Genomic DNA, 24,457 nt, shown 5'->3' on the forward strand with positions numbered 1-24,457 from the left:
TTGATTTGTTTTATTCAAACTATATCTATTTCATTTCCCATGGAAAAATGAATGCATTCATTTATTTCTATTTCTATCTAATGTTATGAAGAGCACAATAAAGGAGAAGAAACATATGAAACAAAATACCAATTCCATTTATTCCATGATAGTCATTATAACCCCCAAAATAAAAATAATATAAAAATAATCACTTAGTACTCAACCAGACCTGGGTCAAGAGCATTAAATGTGGATAAATGATCTGTTCCTGAACATTGATGCCAGGAATCCATTCATCACTGTTATTACACTACACATATAAACATATGAATTGCATTATGACATCCTTGGGATGATTCTTAAACAAAGTTTTTCTCTTTGTGTGAATGTTTGGTTTTTTCCAGTGTGAATGGGTAATAAATACTCTCCCGGTCTCATCATATTCCTTTCATTGATCCTCTCAGTGACTCGGTCAACAATCCCTCGATTCACAAAATCATAGCAAGACCCGGTCTTCAATTAGATAGGGGATCGATAAATGTGCCGCAACCAACACTTCTGCAGGGGCTGATATGACCTGCAAACCATCATCACTCCCGGCCGGCCAGTGGTATGGGATATGTTAAGGGGATTTCCAAAATATTTGTCTGAATCATGAAAGTGACATCCCAGTCAAACACTTTTGAAATTGAAGATTTATTCTTTACTATTACAAGAAACAATGTTATACAGGGGGATTAATCTGCAAGCACAGACTCATCATGCACTTGAACCAAAACCATGTCTACAATGAAGACTAGACTCATAATACTCTTGTCTGTGTAAAGAGCCAGCCATAGTACATAGTGAATCTAGTCTTACTACTTCAGACTCCTCACTATGCACTATGTAAATTGCAAAAACCAAGATTCTGCGCCTGCAGACTAGGGGGGGGGGGGGGTGGGGATACACAAGGAACTGGTGACTTTGCCCACAAAATGGCAAAAAATGTTACTGGAAAACTAAAAAGAGCCCCTGAAAATTTACAAAGGATATAATGTAAATGAAAATGTATAACTTAGTACATTCAGGCTAGTTAGTAACTTGGGGGAAAATAACAATTTTGTATCTTCCATACACAAAGAAACTATTTGAGCTTATTTATAACTACATTCATGGAAGTAGGTCCATGCTGTAGCAGGAGAGCAAGCAGTTCTTTCAATATTATTTGAAGATATTTCATACAGGATGGTTGAGAGATTGTGAGGAAAACAAGGGTTATCATCACATTGTCAGCCTGTAGGCATAAAGGAAATCTGCCAAGACCAGATTGGTCAACACGGTTCTTTTGGTTCTTTCGTCACTAGCACTCTTGAATGGGATGGATTGGATATCATAGGAACATTTGTATATTCTTTGTTATCCTTCTGTGTTTCATCCATATCATCCCCCCCCCCCTCTTTCTTTCATACCTTCTATAATATTACCATCCTAAGACCCGTCTCTGTTCAACTCCACAGTTCCTTTACTCATTCTCCTTCAGCCCCCTGCCCCTTTCTCTTTCTTTGAGTTCCCTTTCTCTCTCTTTATCAAACTACCCCTCTCACTGTTGCTCTATTGATATATACAGTATATATCTTTCTCTCTATCTGTTCTCTATTCACCTATTTATATACTACCTATTTATCTATCTATCTACCTACCTACCTACCTATCCGTCTACTGTATATCTCTATCTATACCTACCTATCTACCTATCCATCTTTTATATATTCCCTTCTTTAGTCTTCTGTTGAACTAAGTTATTTTAGTCAAACATCATACTTGTATAATATCATCTATAGTAAAGTTATTAATAGGCAATTGATTTTCATATCCTTTCCCGTTCCTTCTCTAAAACAATTCTCTTAAACCCTCCTAACCCCTTTATTAATTTCTAAATGATTTCATCCATGATCCGTCCCCTTATCTTCGTATACATGGATTCATCCTCATGGATACCCATCTACTTTTCCCCCAACTTGGCTTGATAAAGCAATCAACTTCTCAAGGAATCCCACTGCCCACCATCGACAGGGACAGGAATTTTACCCCGAAGAGATGAAACTTGCGTGATCATCGCCTGTCAAAATTAGGTCATCGAGTGGTACGATTTCGATAGGTGCTCGGAGCTGGTGTACTGCGGTGATGACACCGGTAATAAAGAAAGAAAAGAAGATATATCTAGGGATGATTCTTGTCAGCTTAAAGGAACAAAAATATCTGTATAACCCTAGATCTATGTATTCAGTAATTTTCCCTGCTTGTTGTTTTATATCATTTCCTCATTATTTTTTTTCTCCATCTGTAGGCAGAAACATCCCTATAACTCCTTCTTTTATACAAACTGCATGTTGGGTTTCCGAGGATATCACAATTTCTTCATCACACTTTCAGTTTCTTGTTTTTTTTTTCCCAAGATGTTAGGTTCAAACCATGGTAGCCACCCATCAATTTTCTGTCCGTCATAAAATCAATATCTATTCAAAACGTAACCCAGTAGCATCTGATATGTGTTTTGAAAGGCAATTCTGCGTGCCAAACTCCAGACATTAAATAAAAAACGCTTAAACCCAACAGAGACCCCAATCGTGATTCCTCAATGGGCTTTCGTCCAGTTTGGACATGTACTGCAAGACCTTCACTTCTGCAAACTGCATGACCTTTACTTCCTGGGTCGAATCAGGGAGTTGGGAGTTCCCTGGTCAAACGAACTGCTCATCAATTCATGGTTGGTGGGCTGGAAACGACGGAAAAGAACGCTTTTTTCCAAAATAACCTAGTGTTAATTTAGTGTTTACGTTCTGATTTGTAATTCCTGTTTGCGATTCTAGCCTAAGAAATTGGATTCAAGCATTCTCAGTGGCTTGTATCGAGTCGCCCACAAGACCCTTCACGATACTCCCCCTGCATTCATCACTGTCGCAGACCGAAAGGAAGCATCGGTTACAAACTAATCATGAGCAGATATGGGGTTTCCTAATGACTTCATGCCTCATTTTGAACACTCCCAGAGGTGTATGTCACGATGGAAAGGTGGGGTGGAAAGAGGACTAGGTATGACTTGAAGATTTTGAGAAAGTTGCAGGTGCTTGAGATTTCGCTGGGGCTAAAGATGTTTGGAATTAGGGGCAGAGGACATAGGTTCTTCCTTTTATCATTTCAATTCCTTTTATCATTTCAATTTCTTTTTATTTCCCTTTTTTGTCTCTTTCTCCTTCTCTTTGTGTCTTCTTTTCTTTCTTAATCTTCTTTCTATCTTTGTCTCCTTTCTATACCTCTCCTCCTTATTCTACTTCTTCTCTTCCTCCTCATCTTGCTTTTTCTTCTTCTTCATAATCATCAAAAGGCACATTTGTGTTTAGTGGAAATACATACAGTATACTGTATCTTTCCTCGAGTAAAATTAATAAAACTTGAAAGTTCTCACAGACAAATGGAAGTCCTTAACTTTCAAAAAAGAAAAGCAAATAATCAAGGTTCATGTTAAACTTGTATACCTAAAAGTGCATAGCAGTTAGAAATTTAGTTCCATGGTTAGTACGTGGGCCAGCTTGGCCTGCAAGATGGAGGGACTTCCTACCTGACAGCAGAATTCTTAATGGCAAATGGTAGAACCTATTAGAAACATGAACTATGTGACGTATGGATATTATTACACAAGCTACTGTTTGATCTGCAAAGCTCAGGGTATTGTAACTGGAACAATGATTTTAGTTCATTTTCACACCTGGGCAAAGGTGCCAACTACAGTATCTTTAGGATAACTTTCCTCTTCATTCCATATTGGAAACCAAGAATTCTGAGAGAGAAAAAAAAACTTCTGAATGGTTTAATCGATGCCGAGGGCGTCTTAAAAAGAATGAACCGATACCAACTCATCACTCACCACTCCATCAAGTTCGGAAGCATTGAATCTTTCAAGTCCAAGGGATGTGTCATCCCGGCCCCTTTCCTTTGTGAAGGACATGGATGAAAAATTATGATCAAAATCACATCCTTCTCCCATCTCTTGTCTTTCTTTGAGGAAATATAATGATCCTTATCACATACTATGTGAAACTGACCATTTATGAAGAATTTGTTGTATTTTTTTGGAAGGATATAAGAGGGGTGAATCATTTTCAGAGGGACTATGAATGGTTCCTCCTGTCCCACCTACTTCCCCCTGGCCAATTATGGCATTGTCTGAAAGAAAGCAGAGGAAATATCACTCAATACCTTCTGCTCAGAGAACCACTAAAAGTGATGTAAATCACATGAAATGTCCAGAAAAAGAACTGAAATTACCCGTAATCGTCATCTATTCATAATTATCTTAGTGATCTCAGTGACTCAATGTTCGAAATGGTATAATTAATGACATACAGTCTATAAGGTCACCTCACAGGCACTTTTAATAGTATACCTCATCATCCTGCATTTTCAAATAAATTCAATTGTTATTGTTATTTCCGATCAGGCAAATCATCTCGATCAGGACTATCACAAGATTTATTTGTAATAAGGTTGCAATAACTGGGCCCTTTCATGTGATTCCTGTCCAGATGACAACTGCAAGTCAACTGAGTTGGTGAATTATCCAGCTAATTTGCAAGAGACAATGCACTATGGTTTTATCAATGCGTAATATATTTCAGATATAATTAAGATCTCAGGCTATGAAACAAGAATCCCATAACACTGAAAATTTCATGAAAAATCGGATGTAAAATGAGAAAGTTATGACATTTAAAATTTTGCTCAATTTCTCACAACAGTTATATGCACATCCTGGGGGCCGTTTCATAAAGCTGTTCGTAAGTTAAGAGCGACTTTAAGAACGACTGGTGAACCTTTCTTCCACGTTAAACCATCACCAATGAATATGCCATTTACCACAATAAAGGATCACCAGTCGTTCTTAAAGTCGCTCTTAACTTACGAACAGCTTTATGAAACACCCAACTGGTCGGTATGCAAATGTCTAAGAACTCCTACCCAAACTAATTTAAACAAACTGAAATGGGTTCCAATCGAAGATAGATGGAAATATTTTAAATGTAAAATGATATTTTCTGTATTCTTTAATCAAAATCCAGCTTATTTGTTAAATATCTTTAAAAAATCTGAAACTGTACATAGTATTTGTACTCGTAGTGCACAAAGCACAGGTTTGATTTTACCCAAAATTCGAACAGAAATGGGCAAACAAAGTTTTTCATTTGCTGGTGCATTCATTTGGAACAATTTACCAAATTTTTTAAGAAATGCCCAATCCGAATCCTCATTTAGTCTTTTATTTTGGCGTTATAATAATCTTAATTTATAAACTGGCCCTTATGTGTTGTTCTTTTCTTTACAGTTTGTTCGTTTCAACTTACATTGTACACTATTTTACCCATGTTTGTTATATGTTTGTATTTTTGTTGTAGGGCCTCCAAGGACAACAGTATACCAATTACTGATGGAGCCACCCTACTAAAAAAAGACTTATAAATAAATAAATAAATAAATAAATTGATGACGTCAACCACTCACTATTTCTTTTGTATTTTATTACATAAAATATGAAATATTCTTATTTTCTCCTCATCCTGTGAAACAAAGTTTTGTTCCTCCCTGAACATGTAGAGTTACTATTGTTCAAGATTTTATGGTTCACTCAAGTTTGTCCTTATTGTCATATAGGTAAAAATTGAAATATTGTATAATTCAAACAATAAAAAACAAAAGAAATAGTGAGAGAGGGACTTCATAGACTCTCTCACTTGCATATCAATGAGTTGTGCATATAACTGTTTTTTTGAAAAATAAGCAAAATTTAAAAATGCCATAACTTTCTTATTTTACATCCAACTTTGATGAAATTTTCAGTGTTGTGATTTTTCTCTATTTATTCAAATCAACATTTTTTTGGGGGGTAAACTTGACCTTTAACAACAGATCCCTAGTTTGTAGAACAATCAAATAACTCAATTTTCATCAAGAGGGGATGCAGACCCTTTAAAAGCCGAGCTCTTCAAAATGTGCAAACTATTGTCATATTGTGATTAGATCATTGGAATATTCACTCATGGAAATGCAATCCCATGAGAAAACGGGGGAGTAGTATATCGCCAATCAGAAGATGATAATGTATTCCAAACGTTTGAACTTTTTTTTACAAGAATCTTTCCTATGGCTTCCTGAGCGATGAGTATTTAGCTTTTAAAGACACATGGTATTAAAGTTTACTGGATGAATCATAACATTCATGGATTTACACATGATAAAGTTTTGGAAAAAAAAACTTGCACAGAAAATAAACCAATAAAATTACATATGCAAGAAAAACACAATGTCTATTGAGGTTAAATGAATATTACTAATCTTTTTCATATTACAAATGCCAAAGATGAAAATTTCTGTTTTCAGATTTATAATTAAAACAAACCAACAGCAAAATGAATCACTATTTGGCAATTTCAAGCTAAATACTTACTAATTCCTTACTTTAATGCTTAATGACAAGGAATATGGAATCACTTTAATCCAGTAGGACCTGTAATGTGTTTTCATTTGCCAATTGGTTTCATCTAAAGCAATACAAACATAGGCTTTAAAAAAAATTAATTATTCCTGCATTCACACCGCCCCGAAACATACCTTTCGGGATATTAGTTCCTGAAGTTAGGAGCATGCGCAGTATGGTCTGATAAGCAGGCAAGGCGCGAGATTCAAAATCACTAGCCCAGCAGCCATCCAAGGCCCCCGCACCCAACTACACGCTGAGCTAAAAGTTCCTGTAAATTGTTTTCACATTGCAAAAATACCTGCAACCTTGGAAAAATCCCCGCGAGAGTTCTCGTAATTTTGACAAGTACCTACTATTTAGTGGGTATTTTCTTTTAGAGAGATTACGCGTAATTTGCTTTCACATTGCCAATATTACCTGGTATTTTCTGATCGGTGTAAATTTTCCGAGCAGAAAACACCTGGAACTGACGAACTTCAAGGCGGTCTGAAACCCCCTAGTATCAAACAGTTGGTAGAAAGCTCTAGAGATATTAAAAGCTCAAGGTCATATTATTATTAAGGTTAATTCATAGAGTCAGGATTCTTCCCAATTTGGGGAGTTATGCCAGGGATTTGGTATAAAATTTGATTCAGCTTCAAAATTAACGATTGTCTGTGGGCCTGTTTTTATAGCCAGAACATTCTATTTTGAGAACATTTTTTTAATGAAAATTATGAGTTTTAAATAGTTCTTTCAAGTTCTCTTATTAAAAATCAATTTCTAAAATTGAATTTATCTTGTAGTTGTAGACATGCTTTACTGCCTTCTTATTATTGACAGTTCCTATATCTTGAAAGAGAAAACTGAAAGTTTTCATTTAAGCAAATCAAGAGTGAAAAACACATTTTCTATTTTTATCAATTAAAATCTTCCCCAGATAACTAATATGGTTATCCAAGCAAAAGATGGAAATTTCCTTCTAATAAAAAAGTATTCCCTTCAGGACTTTAAAAGGGGAACAGTTAAAGAGAAAAATTACTATTCTGAACGATTGCTTAAACTAATCATTCCTACACAACGTAAAAACGATAATGAACTAATGAACTAATACATTCACATCTGAGGTAGATGTTAAATCACTAGTACTTTTATCAATAACCTGTTATAAGAGTCGGTACATCATTGAAGTAATCAATAATTGTAAAAGTTACGTATTAGGGCCTTCATATATTACCTATTTATTTATTCATTCCCACAAGAGGGAGGATTACATTTTCGGGTAAATTGCAAAATAGTGACTGTGCTGTTGATCCACTCACTACACCCACAATTATAAAAAGCAAGGAGAATCATAATTCTTATTTGATAATGAGCATACATACATGTATGTATGCATATATCCCTTTCCAAACAAGAAAGCTCCCACTGATGTAGCCAAAACTTTTTTTTATGATACAAAGGTATTTGTCATATTTGGAGAACATGATTTAATTTGGCATCTATACATGTAAGCTTTCTGTATGATGGCGTTGCTGGCTTTCCATAGTTGAGACTGATGTAATGATCTAATGATCACATTCTCTTTTTTAGGATCATGGTAAAAAAATATAGCCTCTATGGTGTTACATAAAGCTGTTCATAATGTTTTGCTCAACTTTTTGCACAACTGAACCATTCAGCTACATTAATTAAATTGAATAAACAAATAAATAAATGATTCTGCAATATTGTTGGATAAAACTTTAATCCAGCAAACAAATTTTTTTGGGGGTGGGGAGTTTGCACTATCTTTAAAGGTCAAGTCCACCCCAGAAAAATGTTGATTTGAATAAAAAGAGAAAAATCAAACTCGCAAAACACTGAAAATTTCATCAAAATCGGATGTAAAATAAGAAAGTTATGACACTTTAAAGTTTTGCTTATTTTTCACAAAAAGTGATATGAACAACTCAAATGAGAAGTTGATGATGTCCCTCACTCACTATTTCTTTTGCTTTTTATTGTTTGAATTATACAATATTTCATATTTTATAGATTTGACAATGAGGACCAACTTGACTGAATCATATCGTATTAAACAATGCTCATTCCACATGTTCAGGGAGGAATTAATTGTTGTTTCACTGACTTGACAATGAGGAGAAAAATATAATATTCCCTATTTCATATAGTAAAATACAAAAGAAATAGTGAGTGGATGACGTCAACAGTCTCCTCATTTGCATACCTACCAGGATGTGCATATAACTGTTTTGTGAAATTAAGCAAAACTTTAAAATGTCATAACTTTCTTATTTTACATCAGATTTTGATGAAATTTTCAGTGTTATGTTTGTCGGATTTTTCTCTTTTGATTCAAATCAACTTTTTGTTGGGGTGGACTTGTCCTTTAAATATGTCACAGGAACGTAAGCTAGAGTGGTAGTGTGATCACGTCAATCAACAACATGCATAAACATGACGATGAACAAACTCGTAGCTATTTAAGTCATGGTGATGATCAATGCATCAGTGACTTTCTAATATCCAGGGCCTCGATCATTTTACCAGCAAACGTTATCATGTTCGTGTCTAGTTTCATTAGATGAACAGACCCGTCACATGTTTATCCCCGATTTCATTCATTGTCTGGGAAAGCCTGCAAAGATCTAATGCCTATTGTGACAGTTTGTGTAGAGAAATAGCAGCCCAATAAATTACCTGGAAAAGGTCTTTAAATTGTTCATACACTTTTTGGTGGCACATGAGATCTTGACTTGCAAAGCATATCTTGGAGAACATTTTACATATTTCATCAGAAGTTGATTTTTTTTAAATGCATATAATGTATAAATATATATATATATTGTATATATATATGATAAGAAAATGAGTAAGTGGGGATGTGACATCATCAGCTTGCTCAATGCATATTCATGACAACAGGACTGTTTCACTGAAATAATGCTAATTGGATCTTTGGATTTTACAATAAATGTCAGTGTATGTTTATCTGATTTTAATCTATCTGCTCAACTTAAAAATAATATTGTTACTGTTAGCCTCTTAAAACTAGACCTACCTAATTGAAAGAACTACCAAATTCCCTCCAAAAAGCTGCCCCCATTCTCTCTGCTTAAATTTTGGTTCCATGATGTAGATAAAAATTGACTAATTCAGATTCATATGCCTTGACAAATGATATTGAATGTACAACTTTGAATCGGAATAAAACAACACAAACCCTGCAATTTCTCATGTGCAAATAAAGCGTTTTCTTTAAATTTTTTTTAGTTTGTTCATTTTCCCATCTCCATCCGTCCTTCCTGCTAATTCTACAAATCCACCCAGCTCACGTAGGCATCAATCCTTCAAACTCATTTCACACTCAAATTGAATGATATAATAACGATCCACCTGTCAAGGCCAACATCATTACCCTCATCATCGTGGCATTCCACATGATGATTCCGAGGAAAATCGCACCAAAAACATATCATCGGGAATGAATTTCACAGATGATGGTATCATGGAAATATTAATTGTATTCCTCGTGTCTAGACCCTCAATTAACGTTTTTCGCCAGTATTTTTTAGTTTGTAGTGGTTGGATCTAGGGTGTGTTTATGCACACTTTGGCACCCTAGAATCAGGATTTGATACAAAATGTTTAAAATTTCTGCAGATTCATGGTTGTGGAACAATAATAATAGACATGTATCAAATCACAAACACGAAACACAGAAAAGGGGGCTTTGGAAAGATGTTTCTGCAGAACCACATTCTAAAAAGGTAGCATAAATATATTAAAGGGATAGTCCGGGTTGAAAATATTTATATCTGAATAAATAAATTAAAATTCACAGAGCAAAATGCTAAAAATTTCATTAAAATTGGATAATAAAATAACAAAGTTATTGAAATTTAAAAGTTTATCAATCTTATGTTATTACATGAAACAATAAATGTTTCATTTTTCATACATGTGTAAATGATGTGTCTCCATTATGAGGAAATAAGTTGCAGCAATAAATAACTAATGCACTTACTCAGTTAACAATCCAATTGTTTTAGTTCTTGGTGTAAATTTTTTGAATAAACCTAATTTCATATACTTAATACAAAAGAACAAATGGGGATATGACATTAGCCCAAGCACCTAATAATATTCATAAAGACATGCCTAGGACTGTTTCACCGGAATAATGCAAATCTTTAAATTCAATAACTTTGTTATTTATCATCCAATTTTGATCGAATTTTCAGCATTTTGCTTTGTGAATTTTACTCTATTTATTGAGATATGAATATTTCCAGCCTAGACCATCCCTTTAAACAGAATTTCAAATAATGATGATATTACGACACCATTGTGTCAGCCTAATCCTGTGTTCATGCCATACTGCATGCTGCCTGCGGTATTCTTCGCTTTCGCTTCTCACAGTACAGAGCCGTGTACACATGTATTGGAAATCAAGGTTGTGCATCTTTTCCAATTAAAACCCTCACGGAAGTTCAAAGCAGATAATATCTGATTGATTTTATATCAATATTTTTTAGCCATCAACAATGGCTATTAAGAGCTGTCATTTTAGAATGTTCCAAATTGGACTGAAATTTCCATTACCAATAGAGCAAAAACTTACATTCCAACCAAATCCTATTTAAAAACAATGTTTTTTTAGCAGTGGCATACAGACCGGGGGGGGGGGGCTTGGGGGCGCTTACGCCTCCCCCAAAAAAAAATTCACGAGAGAAAAAAAAAGAAAAGGAAGAGAGAAGAGAGTAGGGTAAAATATGATATATCTTTCACTGAATATTACATGTCAAAATTTATCACTAAAATTGAATTTTGCAAAAAAAATGTCAATATTTTTGATTAGCCAGTGTCAATTTCACTTCAGTTTTAACAAGACTCAATCAGATCAACTTCCCTGAATTAATTTTATTAAAGAAAATCACACTTGTCAATCATGCAATGTTTATTCATTAACTTTATGAGCATGACAATGTACCAATCAAGCAATTCAATGTCACTTTTTCTAACTCCCAATTAGGATTTATTTATTGTGACCTTGGTCAGTCTGACATTGTAAATCATTTATGTATTCCGTGATCTTTATTGATGGGCATGTGCAAAGACATTATCCCAGTTGGCACCTGTACCTATTAAAGGGATGGTCCGGGCTGAAAATATTTATATCTTAATACATAGAGTAGAATTTACTGAGCAAAATGCCGAAAATTTCACCAAAATCGGATAACAAATAATAAAGTTATTGAAGTTTAAAGTTTATCAATTTTTTGTGAAAACAGTCGTCATGAATATTCATTAAGTGGGCTGATGATGTCACATCTCCACTTTCCGTTTTCTTATGTTATTAGATAAAATCATAATATTTTCATTATTTCGTACTTGTGTGAATATGTCTCCCTTAAAATGAAATAAGTTGCAGCAATAAATGTCTAATGCACTAAATCAGTTGTCAATCCAATTTTTCTAGTTCTTGGAGGAAAAAAATTGAATAAACCTAATTTCATGTAATAAAATACAAAAGAACAAGTGGGGATGTGACATCATCAGCCCACCTAATGAATATTCATGACGACTGTTTTCACAAAATATTGCTAAATTTTAAAATTCAATACCTTTGCTATTTGTTATCCGATTTTGATGAAATTTTCGGCATTTTGCTCAGTGAATTCTAATCTATTTATTAAGCTATAAATACTTTCAGCCCGGACCATCCCTTTAAGTCTACTGCAAATTCAGAATAAATGCATTAACAGGAAAGGCACATATGAGAAGAGGAGATTTAGTTTTAAAGATGACATTTTTGTTGTTTTATTTGTTAATAGAACTCTGATGAGTGTCCCTTTGATAAGGGGGCCATTAAGCTAAGAGTGACTTTAAGAACGACTGGTGATCCTTTCTTGTGGGAAATGATATTCACCGTTAAATGTTCATTGGTAACTATTTAGCGCATAAGAAGTTCAAGTTTTATTTTTCATTTCCATCATTAACATTATAAAGAAATACAAATCAAACATACATCATATATATAAACAAATACAAATACAAATCAAATATGATTACAACATAATGATTACAATTCAATTTCAAATTACACATCATTTGTAAAATAGTTTTAACAAAATCCTGTATGAAAATGAGGTCAAGAAAGGTTCACCAGTTGTTGTCATAGTCGTTCCTAACTTACAAACAGCTTTATAAAATGGCCCCAGGTCTCTTCACATTTGAGTAGATTGGGAGTTTGTACTAATTGTAGTGCATCATCTTGAATATTGTAGAAATGATTATTGATATTTCTCCCTACCACCACACCCCCCCCCCTCTAAAAAAAGGTCCTCATTTGGATACTTTGGCCCGTATTCTGAAGTCAGGTTTAACTTAGACCATGGTCCAAGTCTGTGTTTAAAACTAAGGGGAGCCAAAAATTCTAACATTCTGTTTATATTGTATATTTCTTATGCTTACTATTTTGTTTCTTTCTGCTTTCATAATGAAGAAAAATACTTTAGAATACTTCAGTTATCATTCCCAGACAGTTTGGGAGTCATACATATGAGTTAATAAATCGGATGTGTACTGTTAGGGATTTGTGCCCCCATTGGCTCTCCATAGTCACACCACAACTTTAAACAAGGGTTTAATCTAAACCCGAGTTCAGAAATCGGGCCTATATATTCAAAATGTAAAATCCTTAATGCGATTAATTTTTATCAAATGGATAATTCAATGACAAAATATTGAATATATCATATCATATTTTCAAAATAAAAAAAGGAAATGTGAGTCATGAAATCATCAGATCATCCATTTCATGATGAAATGATATCTCCAATAAACTTTGTAAACTTTTATATTCATGCACTTTGTTAATACGCTCTGGCCGAGTAATGAGTAATAAATAATTGTCATAGAGTGGCGGACTCTTTTTCATTTATTTATTTTTTTATTTTTTTGTATTCCTTATTTTTGTTAATACGCTCTGGCCGAGAAATGAGTAATAAATCATTGTCATAGAGTGGCGGACTCTTTTTTATTTATTTATTTATTTTTTTTTTTTTTGTATTCCTTACACAATCGTCACATTTTTGGCATTACTTTGTTATAATCAATTTACTTACCTGTCCTCTCCTCATTAAGACCGATTTTTTTTCTGGATCCTGCAGACTTAACAAGCCTTGCTCTTTTATGCAGGTTCCCTCATATTTCACTCTTTTAAATTGTCTTTAATTCCAAATCGCTATTTTCTTTAATTTGAATTAATTGTTATGCCTTGTCTGATTTGTATTCTCATAAGTTTTCTGATATTGTTTCATAATTTTGTTTGTACTTGAGATGAAATATGTGAAATAAATCAAATCAAAAATCCAAGAGCAAATCCTAAAAATAGAACGAAAAACAATATTAATAAAGACCACACAATCTCATTGATGTCAAATAACTTGAAAATATAGCGAAGTAGGTAATTTTTCTGTGATTTAGATAAAATTTCAATGCTTTTTTTATTAATTCAAATTGACTTCATCTCGTGATGGAGAAAACACCTTTACAAAGGGCATTTCAAATAAAAGAACAAAGTGACAGAATTATGCAAAAAAGGCCTCATTTATCAATTTGAAACAGAATGATTATGTGGATACATTTATAAATACAATAAACCAAATAAATAAATGGTAAAACATGCTGAAAAACAGCAATTTATCGTGTCCCTCGAAGCATGTGTTGCAGACTCGTGATGTGGACAATTGTCATTCTATTAGATTAGATGATGGCGAATACAGAGCATTGCGTGATAATTTTTTGCCCATTGCAAGCTAGTGCAGACGAAAGGCCCTCGGGCTCTCTTACTAATTGTATACAAATCATATGTAATACCATGCATATTGAGGCTTTATTCCTGGCTTTAGTGATATTAACGTGATAGATGAGAGGGAAACACACTGCAAGCACCCTCCCCCAAAACAAATCATCTTAAATGATCATTGGTGGGAATCATACTGAATATTCAGCAAAATAGGTATTATTTATCAATGCCAACGATGATGAAATCAATTCAAACAAAATTCAACAAAATTACCTCCCAAGTCGAGTATCTAGGCTAAATGTTTCCAAAACAATTCAGGAGAAAATTACCTAATTACTGAGAAATTAGCATAAGCATGGGATATTGTCAATTGACTGGTCTTTTTCCCTATTAGAATTAAGTGTATTATAATACAGTCATGCCCTTAGTATGCTGAATATGAAGTGGTATAAAACTTCATTTTTTCAAACACTTGCTCACCGTGGGATTTTAAAAACATTCATGATTTTGCAATAGTAAATTATATAGGACTATATTACTTTGGGATCTACATCATGCCAGTTTTCCTTCGAATAGATCACTCGCCTTTAATACTTCAAATAATCAAAATTCACATAACATTTTGTAGGTTCTAGCAATGTTTGTTTACTCTGCAACTCTTCTGAATGTTGTAGATTGTGGTACATCAAATTCTTGTCACTAATATATCTTGCCTGTGTTGAGAGTGGTCTCTCATTTTATTCTTCTCAATACCCATTAATCTAAATTACTAAACTTACATGAACATCATTGATAATTCAAACTTCCCTGGCTTCAACAATATAGGCCTATAGAGTTGTAAAGTAATTATTGTGTTCCAAAATCCAGACCTCCATTTCTATCTTCATTCTCTCTCAATATCCTGCCAACCCAACCCCAAGATGCGACCTGTTTGGAATAAAGATGTCACTCAAGAGAGAGATAATGTCCGACTTGGGTGTGGAATGCCACAAAACGGTCCAGAAAATCTTGAACATCGTACCATCCCAAACTTCAAATACCCTGAGCACCCTTTCACAAACAGTATCAATCCACCATCCATCATCCCCTATCCTTCCTAAATCCACGCTCACCTTCTCCCCTGAACCAGTTACCAAACAAAAGTGATCCATTATTTACCCTTAAATCCATTATTTACCGCCAAATCACTCGCATTATTGAATACCAGGACTCTGAAGGTGAAGACCTCATGAACCCTTTCCTCAGTCATCAATCGGTGGTGTTCATTTATTTATATGATTTTCCCCAATCTTCATAAGCAATACCAACCCTGATGGACTTCCAGACCGGTTCTGACAAAAAGTTTCTTTTTTTCTTCATTCTTTCTCTCACATCACCTGCTGTCACCTTTCACCTACCAGGGTTCAAGTTTACCCCCCTGGGGCACGAGAATGCACCCCTAATGGCACCTTTGCAGTTTCCCCCTGTTGCCAGACCATTCTGCACCCAAGTCCAAATATTTGTGCCCCGGTGTTTTCGTAGGCGAGACCCGCAGGGGGACTTTCCTCGCGAGCTGGAGGAGAGTCAGTTCTGGAGATGGATTTAACGAGACATCTTAGTAAAGTTCATACTTCAAAAGAAATGTTCAGCAAACAATATGCCTTCTGAAAAAAAATGTCTACAGCCTGCTATGTTGTGTCTTTGTTGTGAGGTTTTTTTTTTCCATGACTTGTCAGTCATCTTTTAGCACAGTAACAGTCCAAGAAATTACTTTTGGAAAATGAAAATTTGTAACAGGCTTTTATCCTCCATAAATCACTATGTTCACATTTAATAACATATTTTTAAGAAACATGCCAATGATCAACTTTTGAAGTTGTGCAAGTTTTTGTAATCTAAATATTGAATTTTAAAAAAAGTTTGAATTCAATGTACAACTAGATGAAAGATCATCTCAATTATGTGGAAGATGCTATCCAAAGACTGGTACAATTAGAAACAGATAAAATGTAAATGTCTAAGTTGAAAACTGCAAATCTACATTTTTTAAATCATTTTATTTCTTTATGGTAATTGGTATTGAAACCGTTAAATCTGCATGGAATGAAACATAAATGGATGTGGTCACCAGATAAGACAGTTGCCCATGGAGGTTCCATACCAAGGAACAATTGGGCAAAACAGCAATTAGCCCAAATCCATAGTAGACCACATGGGTTCAGCTATAGTGGTACCAGACAATGTGATTATTTGACCAACTGGTGGTAGATCAAGTAGATGTTAAAGTTACCGGAGTATACTGCACTTTTTAGTAGGGTACCCATTACCACATGGCAGCCAATTAGGAACACTGTTGTGAGGATCAAAGCTAATTTCACCCCCAGACCAGTTAAACTATAACATTTCTAGGAACAAGATAGGGGTGTGAACAGGTGGATTGGGACCATGCTAATTCAATTGGTGACCTCCTTGATGATGACAGATTTCAATGTCACTGTTCACACTGGGTACTGAAGGACGTTCAGGATTGAATGTGGTTTAAAATTGAATCAAGGTTGTAACTATGCCACAACAATCTTATATTGTTTCAATCCAACTTGAAGTGCAACATTTGTTATCCACAACTGCAGGTATAGGGTTTTAATTAACATTTCTAAAATATCAACAAGCGTGTCGCTGGGGCGAGCACATAAAACGCCCGCCTGTAACGCGGAAAATTGACTTATTGGTCAAGCAAGAAAAGTGAAAGGTGGCGACTTGACTTTTGAACTTTGACCTACAAATCAATAGGCTTCCTGGGATCCATGCTAGTATCATCCAAAAAAAATTATATGAGCCTAGGTTAAGTTTAACTAAAGTTATCGCGTTTACAAGGACTGCAGAAGGGTAAGATGAAAACATGTCACTGTGACCTTGTCCTTTGACCTTTTGACTTCAAAATCAATAGGCTTCCTGGGATCCATGCTAGTATCATACAAACCAAATTATATGAGCCTAGGTTAAGTTAAACTAAAGTTATCGCGTTAACAAGGACTGCAGAAGGGTAAGATGAAAACATGTCACTGTGACCTTGTCCTTTGACCTTTTTACTTCAAAATCGAGAGGCTTCTTGGGATCAATGCTAGTAACATACAAAGCAAATTATATGAGCCTAGATTAAGTTAAACTAAAGTTATCGCGTTTACAAGGACTTCAGAAGGGTAAGATGAAAACATGTCACTGTGGCCTTGACCTTTGTCCTTTTGACCTCAAAATTAATAGGCTTCCTGGGTATTTTACTAGTATCATACACATCAAATTATACGAGCCTAGGTTCAGTCAAACTGAAGTTATCGCGTTTACAAGGAAAAGTTAAACGGACGGACACCGAATGTAATACCATAATACGTCCCGTCTAGGACGGGCGTATATAAATGATTAGATTTTAGCGAAATAATGCTATGAGCTCTATAGAATTTTCTTAATGCATACAAGAAATTGATCTGCTATAAGTGGCAGCTGAAGATATAGCCAGAGTAATAATATTTGCACTTTGTATCCTCTGGAACTCTGGAAAAGGCACTATATTGAAATCTAGCTGTCATTTGATAGGCCTTGGTGCCCATTTGTTGCAGAGAAAGACAGCAATTAATCAAGTTATAAATCAGGGACCTGAATCATAAAACTTCTAATAAGAAGACCCATATGAAACTTCTATGACAAAGATGCTATCAGCCAATCATACGTCAACATCTACCATAACTTAGACCAGCATACAAAAACCCCACAAAGCAGGGTGTCTTAAAGACAGTTTCCAAACTGTATCATAAAACATACATGTGAAACTTCTACGTCAAAGATGCTCTCGGCCAATCATATTCCACCATTCATTCTTAGAGTAGCATGAAAAACAGTTTCATGAATAAGGCATCATATTTAAAGGCATGGTCCAGTCTGGAAATATTTATATCTCAATAAATAGAGTAAAATTCACAGAGCAAAAAGCTGGAAATTTCATCAAAATCGGATAACAAATAACAAAGTTATTGAATTTTAAAGATTTGCATTATTCTGGTGAAACAGTTCTAGGCATGTCTTCATGAATATTCATTAGGTTGGCTGATGTCATATCCCCACTTGTTCTCTTGTATTTCATTATATGAAATAAGGTTTACTCAAAATGTTTCTACCAAAAACTAAAACAATCGGATTGACAACTGATTAAATGCTGCAACTTATTTCATCATAATGGAGACACATCATTTATACATACTGAAAAAATGAAAAATTCATGATTTCATGTTATAACATAAGAAAAAGGAAAGTGGGGATGTGACATCATCAGCCCACCTAATAAATATTCATGACGATGTGCATATAACTGTTTTCACACAATATTGATAAACTTTAAAATTCAATAACTTCGCTATTTGTTATCCGATTTTGATGAAATTTTCAGCATTTTGCTCTGTGAATTTTACTCTATTTATTTAGATATAAATATTTTCAGCCCGGACCATCCCTTTAAAGACAATATCCATGTTGTGAAATATGACCCTGTATCATAAAACTTCTAATAAAAAAGCCCATGTGAAACTTCTCTGTCAAAGATGCTATAAGCCAATCATATGCCACCATTCACCAGAAGAGAGTAGCTTAGGACTTTCATGAAACAGGGAAGCTTCCTGCCCACCGCAAGATGACTCATCGGTCTTTCTACACTCCTCTAATCAATGAACAAGATCATGACGTCTTTACCCTCACATACTGGTCATTTGTAATGGATGTAATTATATGCTCTCACCTTGCCAATGGTCATTAGTTCAAGGCTTTGAATCTAAGCTGTTAATGAAGACGTTGATCATACGAAGTAATCCCACTGATGTGTCACAATGCATAATGATGGGTTTTTATTGCATTGAGGGGAAATACCTGTCAATCACAATTTATTGTACTCTTTATTATGTATGGAGTCAGCCCACACTCCAGAGTCATACAACATTCTAAGAATTATAATCAAATGATTTAACATATCTTGACAAGATAGTGTACAGGTCTTTTGAATTCACAGAGATAAAATTTCTCTGAAAGCGATTTTTAAATCTTTCTTTTTAATTTTTAATCTATTTATTTTCATTATTTTCTTATTTTGTAATTCCCATATTAGTTTGATATTTCCTTTCATTCTTTATTTTCATTAATTTATTTTGGGGGTAGCCAAGTTGTCCTTGCCTTTATTTCTCAAATCAGTATCCCTTTTTAGGGGATAAACCTCAAAATTTGTATTATTTGTTTTCAAAACTATTATTCTTGCTACATTATTAATATTTTATCATAGACATATTTGATGATGGATGGAAAGATTCAATATAACCTTGACAGGCATAACTTTATTTTAAAAACTATTGATGTACTTTCAAGTTCCAAAGGGTAAAATCATATCCACTTTAATCAATTTATTCATTCATTCATTCATTCCTCATATATCCACTAGCACATGTGTATTTTCGCAGTAGTTCTTCCATAATGATCTGGCTGGCAAACCCCTATTCACTATATCCTGAAATTCCCTGATAAACTTGAACCATTTTAATGTCAATCAGGCTTAGATGGAAATGAAGGATCCATTCCATACCAGACTGTAAGCGATAGCTTCCAGTCACGCACCCGACCGCGCACATACTAATAGGCCAGTGTAACAAAAGTAAGTGATAGTCAGTCATTGACCAAGCCTACTTTCAACATCTTGCCCAAAAGCCAAGACTTCTATAAAAAGAGTTCAAGAAAGTGCTCTGTTCTACTTTTTTAAATTCTTTCAAAGCCTACTTAGAGGACTATTTCATCCTGAATGGTATGCAAACCATGCGCAATTGCCATAGAAAATTTTTAAAGAAATGAAATACGTATAACTTCATATATTAATCAAAGAAATTTTAAAGAAATTTCTACAGCTATAAAGCCTGTTTTTAGCTTTGGTAAATCCCCTAAAATGCATCGATCACTATTTAAATTCATTACTAGATTATATGAATGTGTATGCTCTAAAAGTTATGATGAGATAGATATGAAATGAAAATTTATTTACAGATCAAATATTGTGATTTTTGTACGCATGAAAATGTATTTTGATCGGGTGCATAATAAAACAAGAATATCTGTATCTGGTTTTCTTTTTGATATAAAACTACCTATTCTCAAGCAAGGAATGTGCTAAAAATTGCACTGGATAATATCAAGGCCTGCAGCTTTGTGATATACATTCATTCAATTTATAAGAAAAGTGCTCACGGTACCCTTTTTTTAAAGAAAAATAAAATTATCACTGAAAGAGTGTGCTAAGTGCAGATATCTAGATTTCAACATTTGAAATTTTCACAGAGACGGAGGTTGAAAAAAGATTAAACGGTTGCTACACTTTTGTAAGATCAGAATGTCATATGACACTCTGTTATAATTTCACGTTATTGACCCTTAAACAAAGCTTTATCTAGGCTTCAAATTAAGAATATCAATGCTGCGGAGTACATTTAATTTGAGAACGTAGACAATACATTTAAACGTAACACAGAACTTACCAACGAGTTCAACAACAAGGTTTACAGCCAAGTAAATTTAGTTTGTTAGCTATGTTCCTACACTTATTGGCTACCTTCTTGCAGAATAGAAACTGATCTGTCAAGTCACACTGAATGGGCAAATATTAAGGGGAAAATGTTGAAAAGTTATGACATTTTGTTTTAGGAAGAACCTTGTCTATGTCATGTTTAGAAAACCATGTACATCAAATTACATTAAAATGTATAAAGAGGAGTGACTTCAGTAAGATGCGCTTCAGATACTACTTTATTGACTTTGAACTCGTATTCAACTTCAATCCATACAGCTAGAGGGAAAAGGGAGTAAATCACAAATTAATCATTTATTAGATATTGATAATAGTACTTTTTTTTTAAAGAATGCTTCGTTTTCACCAAAATTTAATTAATGTGCTCACATAGAAGTATACCCCGCAATCACCATGATGTCACAATTACATCAATGAAATGAAAGAAGTACATGTATTTCCAAATTTTTACAGAAAAGATGATTTTTCAATTGCTTCCTTCTTGCGAGTGTATAATGGTTGATTGATTGGAATTTAAATGTCACACAATAGCCTATCAGCTTCGCAATCAATCACTCCGAACCCCTCTGCATTCCTCCTTATTCAAGCGATGGGAACAGAATGGTATTCTTTCTCCTGGTCTTATAACAAGCATGAATGTGAAATCAATGGATTTGTAAGTTTGAGAAATGAAATGAATGTGAAATCAATGGTTTGTAAGTTTGAGAAGGGAGGAAGAGTGTTGATCTTCACAAAAAGTTATCTTATTTTAATCAAGTTGTCCATGCACATCATACAAAAGGTAAACCAACAAGTTTAATATTTTGTTTTATTTGATAAAGCATAATGTTTTTAAATACACAAGTTTTTTTTTACTTTGATCCTTCTTTGTAACTTTTAAAAAATGTTCATCATTAATTTCCTTTCTTTTGTCTTTTTTTTTCTTCTCCCTCCATCCTTCTCCTACTCTCTTGCTTCCTTACTTACTCAATCAATCTTGTCTTTATTTCTCTGATTTTTCATTCTTTCTATTTATCATTTTGTCTTTCATTAATTTCCCCTTCCTCATTTCCTTCCTTACGATCTCTTTTAGTTTCCTTTCTCTTCCTTTTCTTTCATAATTTTTTTTTCCTTCCTTCCTTCCTTCATTCCTTCCCTTTGTCTCTCCTTTTTTTTCTTTCTATCTTTCATTCTTTTTCTCTCTTTCTTTAGACTTTACGAGCCTTCTATCTAGATATCTGTCTATATGTATATCTGTCTTATCTCTCTATGAAAGTAAAATGTTCTGTGTCAGCGAATGAAGTTGCTCAACAATCGGTCCAAAATTGAACAGATGCCACCGAGTCAAACTTTTCTTATAATATCCATGTTGAGTGTTTACACTGTCCTGTCCCTTCCAAACCCAACTAACCTGTTCTATAATTGGCCCCTTGCAAGTAGGTCCCAAAGTTGGCCATCTCCGGCCCCATCCTCCACTCGTCCGAGCCACAGTACTCCCCTATGTTTGAGAACACCTGATGGTTGTGGACGTACTGACCGGTCAAGATGCTACTCCGGGAGGGGCAGCACATGGGCGTGGTCACAAAGGCATTGGTGAACTCCGCCCCTCTGCTACCAAGGTGGAAACGAGTCTTGTTCATAGCTGTCATAGAACCTGAATGATGTCAAAGATTAATCATCATGATCACAAAAATTTCAAAACTATAAATGTTAGATTTATTTAGAGCTTTGGTTTTCTAATTATCAAATGCATCACACAACTCAAAACTGACATTTTACATCCTTAGATTTCAAAAGATTCCTAATCTTTAGAGGTTTTAGGTCCAACTTCAAATTGGTTAAAAAAAAGAAGGTAGAATTTGAATGAGGTTGGGGTTGGGGTACAGAAAGCTTGAACCTTAAGTGCTATAGCTAAAGTTGAAGGTAAATTTCCTTCGTAAACCAGGGTTGTCTTTAGTATCTCTCACAGCTAACTTCAGCAGGATATGACAAAACCATGGTAAACTTTATGATCATGATATTAGGTGCCAACTGGCTTCCGGATCAACAATTTATTTCTTCATCTACTGACAATTGCATGCCACCTTGATGCTAAAATGACTTTATAAAGTGCAATGTCATTAAATTAGCAGGATATGATAAAACTTGGAAACTCTTTGTTTTCATAGATCACAGAAGACAATTTAATTCCCATTAAAGCATCACTGGGAAGAAACATGACACCTTTGTATTCCCAGAACATCGTAAAGTGTCAAACTAGACAAAAACCAGGATGTCACCGTAAAATTGACATCTCCAGAATCAGAATGATGTCAGGGTGCTTACCTAGTACAACATCCTGATCATCGGTGAGGATCAGGATGATGTTGGGTTTCTTTGAAGACCCAGAGACGGGCGGAAGGAAGCTTAGCCTTTGATGTCCTCTTGAGCTTGACCCGTCTTTGACCACTGACCTATCCCTGCCCTTTGACTTTGACCCACTTTCCACTTGAGAGGTCACAAGGCATAGGAAGGCAGCTAGCAGCCACAGAATATTGTTCACTTCCATGTTCTTGAAAAGAGTTTGTGCAGTCAGAAATGCTTGATGACGCGGCTGTTGCTTTCTTGAGTTGAGACAGCTCAGTTGTACTGTACTTCCAGGGGTGTGAAAGGAAGGTGATTATCACTCAGAGACAACAATCATTGCAGATCAGTGCTACTTCCTTCACATTTAATTCCAATTGAATCAATTAGTTTTCTACAATTTATTATTAATACACCACTAGTAGCTTACAGGTTAATCAATAAATGAAGCAAACCTGATGCTAATTAAGATATTTCAGAATTTGCTGTCAAGATATCAGGTCATCATTATGCTGTTTTAAACAAGACAAGTTGATGCAATCGATGATCATCCTGTAGACCTTCCATTGTTCAATCTATAAACAGAATTTTGAACATCAATCAGATCTTGCAGGAAGTTTTGAACAAAATGTTCCAAGCCAAGACATCAAATCCAGGAACTTGCTACCATCGCCACAATGATTAGGGTTTCGATGTTGTCGTGTCATTCCTAGTATCCATTTCACTATCAACAGCAGGAACAGTTAAGAATCTGCAAGATAAAAAGGAAATAACAAAAAGATTTTAGAAAAATAATAAAAAAGATACATTTTCAAAGAGCTTCCTTGGTTTAAATGATTGAATAAATTATGATGGATGGTAATAACAATATCAGTGCTTATATACTAAATTGAAATACAAGAATTGCATTACACTGTGCATATTCTTTTGATCATTCTTTGCACGTTAAGAACCCACTGCACTATTCATATAAGAGTAGGGGGAAACCCCGGTGTAGTGGTCCACCTGCATTCCCCCCAATCATTTATATCGGGAGAGACCTGCGGGTCATAGTGATTCAGTTCGCTTTTCACCTCCCAGGCACAGGTGACGCCAAACAAATAATAATAATAATAATAACAGATACAGAGATTCAAGAAAAATCCATTTGTTATCATATGTTTAAATCCAAACAGATACAGGCCCTAAACTTTCCATTAATTATCAAGTAATTTATATCCAGACTTTCGCCCCCTCACTGCTCATGAAATGTTTTAACGAG

General features: G+C 34.6%; 1 protein-coding gene across 1 annotated transcript; it reads right to left on the minus strand.

Annotated features, from left to right (window-relative positions):
* Positions 1-21,727: 21,727 nt before the first annotated feature.
* On the minus strand, positions 21,728-23,948 carry LOC129253794 (extracellular sulfatase Sulf-2-like). The gene is made up of 2 exons (XM_054892224.2): positions 23,179-23,948; positions 21,728-22,507 (listed from the first exon to the last, which is right to left on the minus strand). Exons 1-2 carry the CDS (start codon positions 23,399-23,401, stop codon positions 22,260-22,262), a joined length of 471 nt encoding a protein of 156 aa, XP_054748199.2. The 5' UTR covers positions 23,402-23,948; the 3' UTR covers positions 21,728-22,259.
* Positions 23,949-24,457: the final 509 nt, after the last annotated feature.

This window comes from Lytechinus pictus, chromosome 1, assembly GCF_037042905.1.
Source record: "Lytechinus pictus isolate F3 Inbred chromosome 1, Lp3.0, whole genome shotgun sequence".
Classification (NCBI taxonomy): domain Eukaryota; kingdom Metazoa; phylum Echinodermata; class Echinoidea; order Temnopleuroida; family Toxopneustidae; genus Lytechinus; species Lytechinus pictus.